The sequence below is a fragment of the Scedosporium apiospermum genome (genome assembly GCF_000732125.1).
Source record: "Scedosporium apiospermum strain IHEM 14462 chromosome Unknown SEQ_SAPIO_0077, whole genome shotgun sequence".
NCBI lineage: Eukaryota > Fungi > Ascomycota > Sordariomycetes > Microascales > Microascaceae > Scedosporium > Scedosporium apiospermum.
The window spans coordinates 607,228-623,219 of record NW_015971778.1 but is presented as its reverse complement, the minus strand read 5'-3'; the positions used below and the strand labels follow the sequence as shown (position 1 = coordinate 623,219).

Below are 15,992 nucleotides of genomic sequence, written 5' to 3'. Positions count from 1 at the left end.
ACATTCTTCTTGGGACATTGCGGGCACGCCGTTCATATCTACTGCTGAAAGACGGATGGCGCTCAGGAAACTCTCCGGCCATCTTGCATGTCATTCCCGACCACGGATTAAAACTGTCGATGGCCGCTGGCTGCCCTTCGTCACTGTTGTTGAGTACGTGGCCCACTACTCGAAACATGGAATGCAGGGTTTCCTGGTGATGGCGTGTCTTGATCCCGCAGCAAGATACGCCAGCAGATTTATATAACTAATCGCGGCCTAGGTTAGTCCTTGATTGAGTATAATATTTATTGCTCTTATATGGAGCCTGGGGCTACGGCAATGAGCCACGAACATATCATACCGGTGTAGAACATTCCCTTAGTGCGTCAGTTTTTCGGGTTCCCACCTTTGGAGCTCTCATTCGTGTGTTCTCATTTCAAATTCCCATTGATCAACACGACACATACGATATTGGTTCCTGTAGAGGTTTTGCTGCGCTTCTTGCTGAAACTGCCCAGGCCAGCGGCTACACCCATTACCCGTCCACATATATGATGTGCGGGCAGGCTGCACTAACCCATTTCGGTGTCAAGAAGCTTCAATGTTGCCTGTCAATATGGTAAAGGGGGACAATGCGCCGTGGTGGACATGGCGGCCCAATTTAGACGATCAGGCTGCGGCATTTTAAAGAACCTTGTTCCTTCAAATTTGGACTTCACTCTCCCACGAAATCACGAGAAACACCTGGAAAGCACGAACTCAGACACTTTAGACATTGAAACAAACGATGTCGTTCGGCTTCTCCCCCGGCGATATTGTTTTGCTTGGCAAATTTCTTCTCAAAGTCCGCCAGTCATTGAAGGAAGAGGACGGGTCCCAAGTCCAGTATCTTCGCGCCATAAAGCAATGTAACGACTTTGATGCCGTCTTGGATTCCATACGAAGGCTTGACTTATCAAATTCAACCGAGTCCTTCAAAGAACAGCTGGCACAGTCCGCCTTCGATACTCAGGGGGTTATAAATGACTTTCGCCAGACAGTCGCCCGCTACGAGAAGTCGATGGGGGCTGGTTCCTCACGCGGAAAAATCGCGAGCGCCCCAAGGAAGATACAGTGGGCCTTTGACGCGGCGAATGACCTCGACGATTTCAGGAAGCGGTTGCAGTCACAAATTGATAGGATCCAACTCACATTACAGGGTAATGCTTGGTGAGCAGAAATCCGGATGACATCAGGACCACTTAACCAGTCTCCTAACTCTATACTGGGTAGGGAAATGCTGGCAAAGGTATACGAGCGGACGCAGTTTCTGGAGGGGCCACCCTTAGCAAATGCGATTTTAGCACCGAGAGCTGTTTCCATGCGTCGAAACACTTGGATGGTTGGTGGTGCCGCAGCGCCCCTAACTCTGGAAGGTGTCTACCAAGAGGTTGGCTTCATTAGAGATTTGTTCTTCAGACGCTTCTTCAGCAATGAAGCCTATTCCCAGATTCGGGAAATGGGACGAGCCTTTACCCTCCCGGATAACGCCTCTGACACACCGCCGCCGCCGAGCCCCGAATCAGTCCCAGGACCAGGGAAGCGGCAAACCCACGCCCCCTCGTCCGCTAAGCAACCTCCGGCGCCTGCACAACCACCTAATGAAAGCGCCACAATGGGCCTGGGCGATGAGATAAACGAGCGTCTTCGATCTTGGCATCTCGAGGAACTATCGCCGCATGAAAAGCGGCAGCTGCAAACACCTTCTTCGGCGCTGCAGCTGTTGCTTGAACCACCGACCACCGAGAGCACTGAGAGCCCAGCCAGTGGCACTCAACCGACACCTTTTAAGGAGGAGTCATCACCAGCCAGCGAGCAAGGGGCTCCTCCAGATGAAAAGCCAAGAAAATCCCGTCGTTTTGCAAGCCCCGAATTTTCAGGCTCCTCGATGGACCCAATGGCTTCCTTAGGAATAGCATCAAATATCCTCCAAATGGTGGAAATTGCAGCTAAGTTGGCGACCACGTACCGTAGTTTGCGTAATAATAACCGAGAGCTACTGCGACTCGCATCGACACTCTCCAGAGTTTCAGAAATTTTGCACATGATGTTCGAGATATCACAGACGTCTATGTCAGGTCCAATCCAAGACTTAAGCTTGAGGTTAACCGCAGAAATCCAGGAAGATGTAAGGGCTGCAGAAGAGCTTCTACACCAGTTGAAGCCTGGTCCCTCCACGGCGCTCGCCCACCTCTCTAAGACGATCAAATTCGTTATACATCGCCAAGAGGTCGAAAATGTCACTCAAGCTCTAGAGCGCCTGGATGGGAAGTTTGCCTTTGTGCTGCAGATTCACCAAGCAAAGATGACTGAGTCTTTCATTGAGAGGATGAAAATTGTGGAGGATGGGATCCGGAATTTGAGCTATGAGGTGTATCAACAGGGCAGACACTCTATGGACTGAATTCCGGGTGGATGAAGCGTAACGACAGGCGCAGCAGCGCGAATGGATAGAAAGTGTCGACGTGAGAATGGGGACCGTAAATAGTGGCCAGCGAAGAAAGCAGTAGGAGATGGCGATGGCGGCAACCCTAGGCTAATACGCGCAGCTCAGTACTGCTAAGATCATATCCATGAATCAAAGCCACCAAATATAAGTGAGGGATAGACAACGGATTTGTGGGGCATATATGGTAACCGAATTTGTAAAGACCTTGGTGGCTTACCTCCTCTGGAAACATCCTCATATCTTAGAAGAGGGAGCTTGTCAACGGCCCCGGAGGACTTTTGAATGCTAAGTTTGATGCACGCCCGTCCCGGTACTACAACCCCATGCCTCCGCTTGCTAGATCCCTGGAAATCAGCTGGCCACTTCAGTAGCGATTCGGCGAGGATAGCCCACCTGGTGCCATTGGTAATGGGGGCTTTTACCGCCGGAAGTCTACCGGCGTAGTCGGTTTTTTCCGAAGTCGGGGCTAGTAGCAATGATAGGACTCTCTCGTGAAAGGAACAACCACCCAAGATTGATAAGATTGATAACCTTGTTGCTCCGGGACAAAGAAGTAATCTGGGAACATTAATGCTCCATTCCTTGGCCGAGAATCAAGGTTAATCAAAAGCACACTCCCGGTTCCAATAAACCGAGTCGATGAGAGGGGTAGATTTTCGTTAACGAGCGAGTGCCGGAATCAACGATACTCTAAGTCAAACTCTAGTGCACTAAACAGCCGGGGCCTTAGTAGTGTTTAATTTCCTTTCTGGTGAATGATTACAATATCCGCATTGTGGAAGTCGGTTCGCTGTTTGGGTAATCGGCAAATATGCCTTCCTGAAAAGTTTGATCAATGGCAGCACTATGGTACTAGTTGGACTGAAGATCTGTGTTGTGCCGCCCAATCATATCCACCCGGGCAAGTTGAAGGTTGACATCCGATCCACGGCGGAGGACACCACCGTACCCTACCGAGCGTGGATATAAGCTTATAGGAACCTTTATGATGCCTACTGTCGCATTGGAGAGGCTTCAAAGAGGCGGAGATGGAGGTGCCGCGTCATTTAATGTCGAGAAGGCTCTTGGCGTAGGTTGCGGTCGGGGTTCTAGGGTCGAACAAGCCCCGAGCTTTCAGTTCCGCAATATCTCTTCTGAATATGACAAGATTAAAGGGAATGAAGAGGGAAGAGTCTCATGGGAAGTCCCCGGGAGACAACCGGCATATATATATGTCCGCATGAAGCCCAGTCTCTGGAGCCCCCACCAGAAAGCTTGCTCAAACGTTCTCAATCCTTCTCACGCTTAACCACAGATTCGGGTACTCTTATTTTACTATATTCCGCTGAAACATGCGTGCCTACTTTCTCGCTGCCCTGGTGGTCGGCGCTAATGCTGCCGTGCACAAGATTAATGTCGGTCAGGGTGGTCTGACTTACACCCCGGACTCGGTCAAGGCCGAAGTCGGTGACATTCTGGAGTTCTACTTCGTCGGTGGCAATCATGATGCTGTGATGGCGGACTTTGATACGCCCTGTGCGCCCTCTACTACCAGGGATGATGCCTTCTCTTCTGGTGTCATTCAGGGTACCCCGAATAACGTGAGTAGATGAAACCTTTGCGTTCTCTCATCAAGACAGTTCAACTAATGCTACCTTTGCAGAAAAACGTCTTCCACGTTACCGTAAACTCTACCGAGCCCACCTTCTACTACTGCTCCGTTGGTATGCACTGCGCGAACGGCATGGTTGCCGCCATCAATCCCTCCGACGATCAGACTGTCGACGCCTACCGAGCCGCATCCAAGGGCAAACAGCCCAAGGCCCCGACCGGCGTCTATGGCGGAGAGTTTGGCGACCCCCTCCCTTAAGAGACACATTGTCTGTGGCACAGATGAGGTGAGGACATGGGAGAGCGATGCGCTTCGGAGAAGGATACCAAAGGAGAAGTAGGAATGTACATATCACTTGCAAACTTCTTGTACAAATGAACCTTGGAGATTTGGAGATTGCGAACCGTGAATTATCTCCGAAGCAACGATCTGGCTCATGAAAATTCTGGGTGAATTCTGGGTCGGCCGATGCCCCGTCAACAAAATGATGCCCATCCAAGCGCCAGGCACAGCTTTTCTACAATTAGATGGGCGGCGTCAAGGTTAACAAAACAAGCAAAGTGCGATTCGGCGATCGCCGCACACGTAGCCTAGGCAGGTGGGTCAACCTAGACCTTTGCAGTCATCCCTGCGTATTCATCATCGGACTAAAAGATATATTTATTGCGAAGTAAAATTATCTAAGAATTCAACCACCCCAGTCGTACATCTGCCGAGTCCATCGCTTCAGCCAACATCTCTCTCTAAGCCGCCGCGCCTCCCCACACAGCGGGTCCTGGTGCCGTGTAAGTCGTAGCAACAGGATAATAAGACCACAGGAGACCAGGATCACTCGCCCTATATGCACCGGGGAACGCAACCAAGGGACCGGGTGTGCCGCTTCCGCCGCCCGTGACCTCAACCTGGGCGCAAGAGAGGTAGATCTGAGCACCGCCTGGAGCCTGAGCCTGGTGGAGAGCAACGCTTTCCACTCGAACAAGGTACTTCCCGCTCGGAACGTCAGTTGGGATGGTGAAGTCGACAACTCGTTGATCTATATACCTCGTCAATTATTCGCACAAAACAACAACTCGATGTAAGTCGTAGCCGGAGAACCATACTATAAGCAGGCCAGTCCCACCCCGCACCGCTCTTCACAGCGCTAATACTACCAGCCTTAAACCACACGTTCCCAGCAGCCTCCCACGTGTTGATATCAGCCGTATCGGGAACCTTGGCCATGTAGAACTGCACGGGGCCGAAGTGGGTAACCTCGGCGTTGGCGACGAAGCCGAGTTTCTCGCCAGCGGCGATGGTGGCCGTCGTCGTCCCGGGACGCATCTGGAAGCAGCGCATGTCGGGACTGTTGACGTCGGTGACGCCTTGGTTGCCTTGGTAGTTCTTGGTCATGCGTACAGCGGTCCATTCTGCTGCTTCTTCTACGCCGTTGACCACGATCTTGGAGAATCGGTCTTGTTCACATAAGTTAGACACGTCAAGTCTAGTTCGAGGAAAAGCTCAAGGACAGCGTACGCACAGTGGGCATGGGCGATGGCTGCAAGAAGCAGCACCGAGTTAAGAATCTTCACCATTGTTGAGGAGATGCTGGCGACAACACAGAATGACGACGGACGAACGTCTCCGTAACGAGTGGCATCCAGGCATGCCCAAAGGGGGAGGCCGTGCTAAATACATAACGAAACCTATCATGGCCACCAGGGTGAAGTGCCGATGATGATGGTCGTCGGTGATTAAACCGCAAATAGAAATTCTTGGCTAACTGTTCAACTGGCTGTTTCTACGCTGCGAGAGTTGGGCACGGTGCTCATAAGGTGCCTGCTGAGGGATGTTTAGCCTGTTGTGGAGATTGGGGTAGAATATCCCCCGATTGGTTGATGGAGCATATGGTTAAACGGCGGAGAAGACCACTTTATTAGCGGAGAAATGTGGGCGATTCTATTTGTTCTCTGGATATGAAAGCCCAATCTGACAGGTCTCCCGGTCATGCATGGGCAAGAGATGGGGGAAAGAACGTGGTGTTTTGAAGGTCAATCATGATCCGTTCGCCCGTGTCCACGAAGTTATTTATTGTTGGAAGGTTTAACGGAAGGGAGAAGTGATATGGCGGATCTTGGCAAATGCAATCTCGCTGGGCTTAAGAGAACAGCTCCAGGTCACCTAGACATATTCCAAGGTGATGAAATACAATCTATAGTTCTATTATGAGTGAATACAAAAATCTATTTGTTTTGTTGTTATACAAGTCTAGTAATACATACATACAAAATTTCACTTTATCAAGTTTTCAATCTTCACGTTTCAACTTAGTTCAACTGAGGCTCCCCAGCACGAGTTGCTTCCATGGCAAAGATGGCCTTCAGCTTCATGCAACATTCCATATATAGCTCTTCGGACTGGCATGCCACCGACATGGGATTGGGGCTCTTGTCCCAGCCGTGAGCCACTTTTTCAATCATCCTGTAGTGAACATCCTTGCAGACGGGCTCAGCTGCCAGTCTCTGCGCCAGCTCCTCGCCCTCCCTGTGCAGCATGTCCCACTCGCACGTATAAAAGAGGACGTGGGATGCTACGCCGTCTATAAGCAGCTCGTCCGACGCCCGCGACGGAGAGAGGAACGGATCGGCGAGGTCTAGATTCGGGGGATATAGGTACGACGCATCGAAGAGATTCGTCAGGTACGGAGGCAGCGCCTGATCCGGGCGAGTAGTGCTCGCGCGGCGTTCGGCGCGGGTAAGTGTATAATCTGTGATCGGGTACCAAAGGGCGCTCGCGACGATGCGGTGTCCCGGTACCTGCTTTTCAGGATCTTCTTGAATAGACTTGAGGTGTGTCGTCAGACGGAGCGGACAGGTCACGGCGAGGTTCCCGCCGGCAGAGAACCCCGACGTGGCGAGCTGCATGGGATCGATGTGGAACTCGGCAGCGTTATTTATAATGTATAGTAGGGCATCGGCACCGTCTTCCACGGCCGTGGGGAAGGGATGCTCGGGCGAGAGTCGATAGTCGACCGAAATAAAAAGAGCGTGGCACTCCTCGACGACGAATCGCGCAAACCTCGCATCGTCCGTCGCGTTGCCCAGCGTGAACCCGCCGCCGTGGAAATTGACGACGGCCGGGTACGTGCGGTGGCGATGCAGCAGCGTATGGTCGTAGCCTCTGGGAGCGTAGAAATGAAGAGAGAACTCGCCCTCCTTCGCGGCGAGGGTCGACTTAACCTTTCTCGTAAATCGGGGGGACGGCGGTCGGGGCGAGGCCAGGAAATGCAGAGACATCCCTATCCATTGCAGCGCCCTCCATCCCGACGCCACCATCTTCAGGTTGCGTCGGGATGGCGGGGGACCGGTTTTGTCGGATGCGAGGTGGGGGATTTCGTCGGGGCCAATCTGGGCCGCCTCGATGGACATCGACCGGTCGGCATCGGTCAGGGGCACGGGGATGCCTTCGATGTTAGCGAACGTGGGCATATGCGGCATATTGTATGGCTATGCGGGTTTTTCAGCTGGCGTCCTTTTTTCTTCCTATGTCGTGCATGAGCAATCACTGACATGGTTCCAGGATTCCAGGTTGGAAAGGATGGCGGAAACTTAAATCGGCGGCGGGTTCTTGAGGAGCGTTGGGAAGACGTGCGTCCAAGGGGGGCGGTGCTGGCGCTGGGTGGAGCTCGAGCACGGGACAGAACGTGACGGGACCCGGCCTGGCGGTCTGGCCAGACGAGTGGCAGCTCATGGCGGGGCAACAGTGACAGTTGACAAGTTGGCTGGCAGTTGAAAGTGAGGCAATTGAGCAAGTGGCAGCACCTCACTGGCCTTGTTTCTAGCGTCTTCGGGAGAATGAAGGAGCGGAGACGATTGCGAATTGGCTCGTAATATGGGGAATAACATGATTTTTCACGAGATCAATGTCTGAAAACTGCAAACAAAAATGCAGGGCCCTTGCAGTTCAGGTCGCTCACGGGTTCCTGAACGCCAATGCTGCTAAGATCCATTCCTGCTGGCAAAAATGTTAATCCCTGCTTCTAGTACACTTGTGCCTGTGAGACAGTCAATCACCTGCGCTCCTTCCACATTCAAGCATGAGGAACCATTGAGGAGGCGAATTCAAAATTGTTAGATAAGAATACCTCGGTACATTACAAATAAGTGATAAGACTGTGACATAAGCAACATCAATATGACTTTGGCACCATTTTGAACATGTTTGAATCTACTTAAGTCAAAATCGGAGTGGCGAGACGTCATCGCCTGATGTTTGTGTCGTCATCGGTGGAGTCGCCCCCTCCCAGTGCGGATTATTATGCACAGTACCATTGTACTTTGCAGATTGTACCCTGTATCTTGTACCTTGGAGCCGGATTCCCGTGGACCATTGCGCCTTCCTCGAGGTTTTTGGTTATCGCCGATGGCCGAAAGCGGGTTCTCTGGAGAAGGTGCGACTCAAGCATCAGGAACACCGAGGGGCAGGATGAATTATCGTGACAAAGATCTATATAACCAACTAGTGCATTGAGCCTAGTTTTAGATTCTTTTCTTAATTTTTTCAGTCTTCGCTCTTCGCCGATTGCGAACCAGGGATCGAAGCGATGCGGCGAAGATGGAAGTTCGCTCATTCGCTTCTTCCATCTTCCATGCTCGGACAGGACGGACAGCAGGCCATACCACGTGTTTGTGCGAAGTACGCAAACTCGCTCTCAATTACGCTGCCGGTCGAACTAGTCGACCGCGGTCATGTCGGTTTCGTCGGTTTCGCCCGCCTCCCACGCGGTCGGTAGCGAACCATTGTAATTGCTGATGGTCCCAGGGAGGAGGATTGGACCATTCCCGGACCAAGGGCCCCCCGTCTCGTTTTCCTCGCAAAAAGCGTAACTCTAAACTCCGCGTATTCAGACGAAAGGGAGCCACCAGGAAGCCACCAGCCTTTCTAACCTACCCTACTACGAAGTAAACTTATATTAAACCTTTGGCTATCCCGCAGCCCTGTTCCTGATCCGGTAGGCTCGGCAGCGCCAAGCTTCATCACTAAGCTTTTATTTTTTCTCCAACAGACAATTCCCCGTCTTCATGCTCTTGATCGCCGGCCTTCGCTCTTAGCACACAAGAGCCCACACCCACTCACTCTCGCCGCATTCCAACCAAACATATCCCATCATCGCCATTCCCGGCTTGTCATAGCTATTTCCGGAAGCGGACTAGATCGGGCTTATAGTTTTTTTCGCATCCCTGAATGACCGAATCTAGTTTGATGGCCAGCCCCGTCGCTTCCGCGACCCTCCACGCTACCTACCCCGACTTGCCCTACACTACCTTTACGTAGTTTATTATAAGATCGTCGCATCATCCACGAACTGACAGGTATCCGCGGTGCTCAAGCTCTCTCTCCTCTCTCTCCCTTTCTCTCTCTTCTCCTCTCCATATCCTCCCCTCTCCTCTCCATATCCTCCCCAAACCAAAAAGAAGAGAGTAGAGTCACAGGGCAAACCTGCGACCCACTTCCGCGCAAAACATCATGTCACCCGGCGCCCTCAAAAAACCGCTATTGAAGCTGAACCGGCTCATCGGCCACTCATCAGCAAAAAACCACATGTCCAAGCCCACAATCGGCAACATCGCCGCCCTCGACGAGGACAAGCACTGCCGCAAAATCCAGAAAGTCCAAGCCCAGCAAGAAAAAGAGATCCAGCGCGAGGAGGAAAAGCGATCGCTGCAAATAAAACGAAAGGAGGATGAGGAAACCGCGCAGAAGAGCGATCCGCCTGAGATTGCGAGTCGCTATGGGACCAAGCCTGAGCATGCGCTGCGTCTCACAGATCTGGTGTCGTTTGCGGAGTTGAAGACGGATTGCCAGGCGACCGGGGGGACGCCGATTAAGTTTACTGCCCGTGTGCATCATGTGCGCGCCATGGGGCCCAAGTTGGCCTTTCTAATATTCCGCCAAGGCATCGACACTATCCAGGGTGTTCTAGAGTACCGGGAGGGTGAGATCTCTGAAGGTTTCATAAAATGGGCTGAGCATCTCATCTCCGAAGGTATCGTCCACGTCACAGGAACCATAAAATGCCCTAAGGAGCCCGTGAGCGCCTGCACGATACCTGGCATTGAGATTCTCGTCGAGAAGATGTACCTCACGGTACCCGTCAAGGAATCGCTCCCCATCGACGTCTACACGGTTGATCGGGTGGAGGAGAATCCTGATACCAAGGAACTCGAGTACCTCGCCTCGAACCGCGTGCGCACTCTGAACAGGATCAGCTTCCTCAGAACGCCCACGGCGCAGTGCATTTTCCGGCTCAATTCGTCCATATGCAGGGCTTTCCGGCACCATCTCGAGGGTCAAGGTTTCTTGGAGATCCACACCCCGAAGCTCCAGCCCGCCGCCACTGAATCGGGTGCGTCGGTGTTCAAGGTCAACTACTACGGACGCACGGCCTTCTTGGCACAGAGCCCCCAGCTCGCCAAGCAGCTCTGCATCTCTGCCGATTTCGGTCGTGTATTCGAGATCGGCCCCGTCTTCCGCGCCGAGGACAGCAACACGCATCGCCATCTCAGCGAATATACCGGCTTGGACTTGGAGATGGAGATCCGATCCCACTACCACGAGGCCCTCGATCTCATCGACGAGCTTTTGAAGAGCATCTTCGAGGCCATCTACGCGAAACATCGCAAGGAGCTCGACATTGTCAAGACGCATTTCCCTCACGAGGACCTTGTCTGGCTTGAAAACACGCCGCGGCTGAAGTTTAAGGAGGCGGTGGGCATGCTGAACGAGTCCGGCTGGAAAGACGAGTATGGCCACCCGGCTTCGGATACCCAAGATCTCTCAACCCCCGCGGAAAAGCGCATCGGCGAGTTGGTCAAGGAAAAGTACAAGACGGACTATTACATCATCGACAAGTTCCCCACCTCCGCTCGCCCGTTCTATACCCACCTCGACCCGGACGACGCCAACTACACAAACTCGTTCGACATTTTCCTCCGGGGACAGGAAATCACCACCGGCGGTCAACGTATCAACAACCCGGACATCCTCAAGAAGCGGATGATCGGCGCCGGAATTGATCCCTGCACGATGGAAGAGTATATCCAAGGTTTCGACTTTGGCGTCTCCCTCCACGCCGGCTGCGGCATCGGCCTCGAGAGGGTGCTATTCCTCCTCCTCAACCTCGGCGACATCCGAAACGCCTCACTCTTCCCTCGCGATTCCAAGTCTCTCCAACCCCAAGAAGTCAAAGAATGTCTGCCGCTACCTCACCCCGAGGCCGATACCATCCGATACGGCGCCAACTACGCCCGCGACCCGACCTCCTGTGTCCCTCCGCCCATCGAGAAGCTGATCGCCAACTACGGCGACGCGACCAACACCGCCTGGCTCGACGACCGCTACAAGATATGGCGGCACGAAGAGTTCGGTGCTGCGGTGGGCTACGCTTCCGTCAACGGCTACGCCCTAATCATGGGCAACCCCCTCTGTGACCCCATCCAGTACCCCATCGTCATCCGCCGCTTCCTCAAGGACCTCCGAAAAGTCGAGGATCTCCGACCCATATGGCTCCTCGTCTCACCCGAGATCGAAGAGATCCTCGGCGGCATCCTCGGCTGGCGGACTTTCAGCTGCGTCGCCGAGGACCGCCTCGAAGTCGACAGCATGAAGAAGGTCGCTAAGAAGGAACGGCAAGCGGAGGAAGCGGGCGTGCGGATCTTCGAAACGAACCTCGGCGAGCCCGTACCGCAGGACTTCCGCGAACGGTGCGACAAGCGCATCGAGGAGTGGAAGGCCAACCGTACCGGAAGACAGGTGCACATCACTGAGGTGCGACCGTGGGTCGATATGGAGCACCGTCGGTACGTTTGGGCCGAGGACAAGGAGGGCAAGATCGCCGCGCTTGTCATCCTCCACCGCCTTGCCCCCAAGCACGGTTTCCAGATCAAATTCGCCCTCGATTTTCCCGGCTCTCCCAGCGGAGCCATCGAATCGGTCATTTCTCGCTCGATTCAGGGCCTCGCCAAGATGGGTGTCAAGTGCGTCACGTTCGGCGTCGGCGCCACCAAAGACATCGAGATCGGTGCCAACCTCAGCGGTCTGAGGGCCAAGATCTTGTCGCGTACGTATCGCACCATCGCGCAGCAGCTCAAGTTGTCTAGCAAGGGAGAGTTTAGGGAGAAGTTCGGCACGGAGGACGATCCGGTGTATATCTGCTACCCATGGATGGGATTGGGCGTTTCTGGGGCGAGGACGTTGATTAAATTCTTCGAGGATGAGATACAATGATGTACGGAAGCATCGGCAGGTGTTTTTTATACAATTGTTGGGAGTATTGATGGTGTGTTTTTCCTTGCGTCGTTGTTTTGAAAATGTTACCCCATTCGATCAGCTTGCATCTGCTGAATAGTTTACGAATATTCCCCCGTTATACACCCCAGCCTAAGAAGTTATTTTACACATAAGATTCGACGTGGATATATCAAATTCAGCCAAGGCATGGTCGTGATCCGTAACATTATTAAGAGATGGCCGGAAGCATGGAAGGAGGCATAATCTCATGGGCTATCCGGTGACAGTCGGCTTCCGTTTTCTAAACAACGTATACGAAGGTAGGCATTTCTCATTAATTATACGGAATGTGACACACGATCTTCCTTGGATTCTGGGCCTAGTGGGTTCCCACAAAGCACAAGTGGGCTAAGAGGTATGAAGGTATGTCTTGTCTCATCAGGCATAACTAAATTTGGAGTGGAGCGGTATGGACGACCAACGCGGATCAACAAGAAAATGGAGTGCTTTCCATGCCTTGGATTGCGTCGCCCGTTTGGAGAAGATCGAACTGTGTTTTAGCCTTCTAAGAGTCAAACTCGTTCCAGCTTGTCTCTTGACCTCATCCATACCGTCGCTGGCTGGCATTTGTTTGTTCAAATTTCATGGCATGGCAGTTTACCATTGGTAGTCACTGATCGCTTATGACTGAGACTACACATCCACGGATCACTAGCTCCGCCTCAACAGGCATCGATATGTTCTTCCTGCCTGCCAACTACCCTACTGGATGGGTCTCACCTTCGCAGGAGGGACGGTGAGTTCTAGGCAGGCTGATGGATTCTGGGGTTGGAAGTCCAAGGATATGGACACCCAAGATAGACGCTTTCTGGGTTTCTCTTCTGAGAAGCATTGATCCGGTTGTTCTGAAAGTGTCACTGGTGACATCGCACGCTAGCAGAAACCCCATCCCAGGGTGAGGAGTTCGATTAGGAAATTGGCAACTCCTGGCTGGTAAGGAGTCAGGGCTCGAGTTGGAAAACGACATCAATGGTTCACATGTGGCAACATGTGAGGAGAGGTGACAATGTAGACAGAATACTTTCGTTATTATTTGAGTGATACCCCCCGACCCGATCGGGAGCACATCCCAGTATCGATCTATTTCTCTTGCCAGGCCTTCCCGCTTCCTCGCGATCTGCTAAGTGGGAAACAGCGCCACGTGACACTTCCCCAGGAACATTGATCGAAGTCCACCCTTTCTCGACGACGGGGATCGGTTATTAACTATAATGCTCTTACAGCACGATTGATGTAAATCAATACCTAAGGAGCTGAGGTGAAATGTTTTAAGGTATACCTAAACGCCCAAAGTGAAGTGAGGTCATTGAATATTTGCGTTGCGAGTTCTTGCTGAGAACTCGATAACCACATCGAGTAAGAATGCTGGATAAATTCCTGTCATATGTGAGAATGTCGGCCATGATCGCAACGCGGTCTTGTTCGGTAGTAACCCACTCGAACACGAGTTCAATACATCTAGCTATAATGGGGCTTTGGGACGCAGTTGGCGAAAATAATAACCAATACCACCTACCAAATCGTGCTTCACAATGTGAGCGATTGTGAGCGGGGCGGGGAGGGCGGCCTGGTGAGGTAATCGTGGTAACGCGCTTCTCCTCCTCGGCGAGACCGTTAAGGAGACGGCTCATGTGTGGGTCACCGGATGCGTGGGGAAGGATAGCGCGCAACTGGGAAGCAGCAAGGGCTGGCGCAGCTGATCTAAACGCAGCTGATCTAAACTCGAACAGGGTTCGCAATCGGATGTTCACGACGCAATCACCTCTTGGTGATGCGTGGACATGTTGAGGTAACCGCTATCACGGCCGACATCGTCGGTGTCCCTATCACGAGCGTGACTGGAGTGCCCAGCGCCAGCCAATACGTCGTCGAAAAGTCGACGGTACTCCAAACCAACGGGAAATCCAGCTCGTCTGTTCGGGTTTGAACAGGGGATATATCAGATCTAAGAAAAGCGACTTTCCCGCCTCGAAGCGTCGGCGAAGTTTTCGTTGCTCTCTTACGCGAAGGAAAAGACATTATCGGCCGGGGAACCTTGCTCATGAAGTCACTCCGGCATTTCATCGACTGGCAGACAGTGTGATAAGGGTGGGGATTTAGAATCCACGCCCTTAGTCCCGCGTCCTTGAAGGTACCCCCAATAACGGCAGACCGTTCACCATCGGGCCTGGGGCTCATTGGTGAAGTTCTCGACTAAGGTGTCGAAGTCGTTGGTGTATGGCTCGGGCCCAAAGGTGTGTATAGGAGCGTTCCAGGACCGATCCAATGCTCTCCGCATAAATTGGAGACAGTTAAACAAATCTCTAGAGTTGTTTATCAGTGGGCTTGCTGTAATTAGGTGTACAGTTCGTATACCCTTTGATATTCTTAAAGAATGTACGGAGCGGTCACGTTGCTTCTCAACGTGCACCTCATCCAATATCGCGCATGCCCCTTAGTGATCCTGTTTTCCTACAAACTTAGAGGAAAGGCGCACATGAGGGTGGGTGGTGTCATTCCGATCAGGGAAATGTACGTGTTTTCTCTGTGCCGGGCTCGTTAGCGAGCAGGGACATCGGAATCGGAGATGACTCTTTGTTAAGCATTCATTCCATATCTTCTCAAGCTCTCTGATGGTGGAGTTGCGTGGAAAAGATTCGGCTAGCCATTCAGTATTCGCGTCGTTGCCGTATTTGTATTTAACCATGCCGGGCCCAGGTTGTTCAGCTCGTAAGGCTTCGTCTCTCTTTGCCCGGCATCAATTGACACTTGTTCACCCAAGACCATTCCGGAGCTCCCATTGAGGTAACTCGGAGGATAGCTCGAGCGTCGCGGAAGATTTTACTGTGTGGATAGGTAGATGTGTGAATGTGAAGTGGGAAGTGTTTCGAGAGGTCTGGGAGGGGAAGATGGGGATTTATAGACGAAGATGGGCAGGGCCATGGGAAGGGGCAACCCAACTGGAAGTGGCAATTGTGAATCACACAAGATTAATAGGAGTGTTTCTATAACAATACTTGAGGAAAGCACGGTTATAGGGTAGTTTACGTTCTCGGGTAGACAAGAATATAGTCACAATCTGTAGAGAAGGAATTAACGGATTGGGACCTGATGAGGGTTCGTCTCGAGAGAGCGCTTGCCTCACAGTGATCTTGTGAAGACGGCTACGGAAAAGGAAAAGGCAACGATGAGCTTCTAGAAAGTTGCGTTGTTTAAAGCTGCAAGATAATACCGCCAATACACCATCCCCGACTCCACACGCGCCGGCTCAATCGTTCAAGTGATGAAGAGAACCCCATATTCCCCTCGAAAATCAGCCACCTCAGAGCCTAGATGATGCATTCGTCACAATCCCGGATGCTCTTAGTATGCTCTGTGTCATACATGGACGTACCAAAAATTTTATTCGTCATTTCCGTTCTGTTGGAACCTTTTTTGTGTGTCCCGCCAATATGCCCCAGCGTCTTTGCGTTGGCTTCCTTCAAGTTCTGACTGTTGACTGTCGACTATTGATTGTTGACTGTTGGCTGTGAGCCCACCAAGTTCTGTTTCGTAAATGTGGTGCTACAAGTGGAGCTGGCTGCATCGATCCGTCTTAGCATCTAGAACAGTCGGAAATGGAAGAGG

General features: G+C 52.3%; 3 protein-coding genes and 2 pseudogenes across 3 annotated transcripts; 3 read left to right on the top strand and 2 right to left on the bottom strand.

Moving 5' to 3' along the window:
• Positions 1–769: 769 nt before the first annotated feature.
• SAPIO_CDS1818 (uncharacterized protein) lies at positions 770–2,425 on the top strand (the record flags this gene model as incomplete). Its single annotated transcript, XM_016784999.1, has 2 exons — positions 770–1,191; positions 1,255–2,425. The coding sequence occupies 2 exons, from the start codon at positions 770–772 to the stop codon at positions 2,423–2,425; spliced, it is 1,593 nt and encodes a 530-aa protein (XP_016645296.1).
• Positions 2,426–3,801: 1,376 nt separating this feature from the next.
• On the top strand, positions 3,802–4,319 carry SAPIO_CDS1817 (Uncharacterized protein; the record flags this gene model as incomplete). Its single annotated transcript, XM_016784998.1, has 2 exons — positions 3,802–4,050; positions 4,113–4,319. 2 exons carry the CDS (start codon positions 3,802–3,804, stop codon positions 4,317–4,319), a joined length of 456 nt encoding a protein of 151 aa, XP_016645295.1.
• Positions 4,320–4,804: 485 nt separating this feature from the next.
• SAPIO_CDS1816 (uncharacterized protein) lies at positions 4,805–5,632 on the bottom strand (the record flags this gene model as incomplete). The annotated part of the gene is made up of 3 exons (XM_016784997.1): positions 4,805–5,094; positions 5,189–5,512; positions 5,578–5,632. The coding sequence occupies 3 exons, from the start codon at positions 5,630–5,632 to the stop codon at positions 4,805–4,807; spliced, it is 669 nt and encodes a 222-aa protein (XP_016645294.1).
• A 732-nt stretch (positions 5,633–6,364) lies between these two features.
• On the bottom strand, positions 6,365–7,534 carry SAPIO_CDS1815 (annotated as a pseudogene; the record flags this gene model as incomplete).
• Positions 7,535–9,563: 2,029 nt separating this feature from the next.
• Positions 9,564–12,323, top strand: SAPIO_CDS1814 (annotated as a pseudogene; the record flags this gene model as incomplete).
• Positions 12,324–15,992: the final 3,669 nt, after the last annotated feature.